Here is a 1,762-nt window from a genome sequence, read left to right on the forward strand (position 1 = left end):
TCCCACCCAAACCGTTCTGTCATTCCGTGATCTCTCCGCCGCAGCCTTCGCGGATTACATCCTGATGGAGCCCAGCGAGGAGTACGCTCCCATCTTCGCCCTCATGCAGGAGAAGATCTACATGAGCAAAATCGTCGTCGAGTTCCTGCAGAACAACCGCGACGTCAGCTACGAGGACCTGCTCAATAAGATAGAGGTGAAAACCCGGCGGCGGTGGTTATCCCGGGGGTGGTTGGGTATTGGCACTCCCACCCTTTCCCTAACCAGTCGCCCCCCTCCTCGCAGACCACCGTACCTCCCGCGGGGCTGAACTTCAACCGCTTCACAGAGGATTCGCTCCTGCGGCATGCCCAGTTCGTGGTGGAGCAGGTGGAAAGCTACGACGAAGCCGGCGACAGCGACGAACCCCCCGTCCTCATCACGCCCTGCATGAGGGACTTGATCAAACTGGCTGGGGTCACCCTGGGCAAGAGGTGAGCCCCCGTATCCCCACGCTGATGCGCTGGTTTCTGAGGGGTGGTCACGCGGAAGGGTTGGATTCCCATTGGCTTTACACAGGGGATTCTTCCAGGAAAAACCCTTCTCTGCGTTCCCAGCTGGGATGACCCGAGGATTTAGGCGCAGGGGAGTGGGCAGCATGGGGAAATGGGAGCAGAAATCCTCCCCAAACTGGGAAAACCCTCTGCCTAGTGTTGCTCCGAGGGAGGAAAGGCACGGGGTTGGATCCCCCGACCTTGGCTTTGCTCTTTTTCCTGCTGTAGCATCCCTTCGGGACCCTGTGCCAGCCACGGGATGTGCCTGTTGGGGTATCCCACCGTGCCCCTCAGCTGTTGGGTGCCACGGGGAGAGCTCTACCCCCCGGGGACACTCCCTGGGTGCCGGGCTGTTCGTTGCGGCTGTAGCCGTCGGCGATACAAGGCACGGGGGTCCCCTCTCACCGCTGTCACCTTGGTCGCAGGCGAGCTGTCCGGCGGCAAGCCATCCGGCACCCTACCAAAATAGACAAGGACAAGGGTCCCACCAAAGCCACCACCACCAAGCTGGTGTACCTCATCTTCGACACCTTCTTCTCGGAGCAGATCGAGAAGGACGAGAAGGAAGACGACAAGGAGAACGCCATGAAACGCCGGCGCTGCGGCGTCTGCGAGGTAACGGCGGGGGGAAGGGCCGGTGTGGAGCTGAAGTCATTTGATTTCCCTCCCCAAAATCCCTGAGCGGACCTTTCTGGGGTTGCTCTCTTGGGGTAGGGGTGTGATTTCCCGAGGCCGCCGAGTTCTCGTCACTCCTGCCTGGGGCATCTCCACCGCGCTCAGCCTGTCCCCTCTCCCTGTTCCAGGTCTGCCAGCAGCCGGAGTGCGGGAAGTGCAAGGCTTGCCAGAACATGGTGAAGTTCGGGGGCAGCGGACGGAGCAAGCAGGCTTGTTTGCAGCGGAGGTGCGTCCTCCCCGGCAGCGACATCCCCTCTGGAGAGAAGGGGACGTGGTCCCCGTGCCGTACCCTGCTGCAGTGACAATCTCCCGTGTCCCCAGGTGTCCCAACCTGGCCGTGCGGGAAGCGGATGAGGATGAGGAGGTGGATGACAACATCCCCGAGATGCCGTCGCCCAAGAAGATGCTGCAGGGCAGGAAGAAGAAGCAGAACAAGAGCCGGATCTCCTGGGTGGGCGAACCCATCAAGGTGAGGTGTTGGGCAGGACCCCGCTGCCGGGACGAGGGTGGGCGCTTGGGGCCGTCTGGTTTGCCGGCGCCGGGAGTTAAGGCCG

General features: G+C 62.0%; 1 protein-coding gene across 1 annotated transcript in view; it reads left to right on the top strand.

The window, feature by feature from the left end:
• Positions 1–44: 44 nt before the first annotated feature.
• The window catches only part of LOC104506395 (DNA (cytosine-5)-methyltransferase 1-like), a gene marked incomplete at both ends in the record, with an annotated part of 3,920 nt that continues 2,202 nt past the window's right edge, over positions 45–1,762 (top strand). Inside the window, 5 exons of the mRNA XM_010147328.1 lie at positions 45–196; positions 286–473; positions 959–1,148; positions 1,337–1,434; positions 1,530–1,682. Of these exons, the coding sequence (XP_010145630.1) occupies positions 45–196; positions 286–473; positions 959–1,148; positions 1,337–1,434; positions 1,530–1,682 (781 nt within the window). The remainder of the gene's footprint in view (positions 197–285; positions 474–958; positions 1,149–1,336; positions 1,435–1,529; positions 1,683–1,762) is intronic.

Source organism: Eurypyga helias, unplaced genomic scaffold (genome assembly GCF_000690775.1).
Source record: "Eurypyga helias isolate BGI_N326 unplaced genomic scaffold, ASM69077v1 scaffold30452, whole genome shotgun sequence".
Classification (NCBI taxonomy): domain Eukaryota; kingdom Metazoa; phylum Chordata; class Aves; order Eurypygiformes; family Eurypygidae; genus Eurypyga; species Eurypyga helias.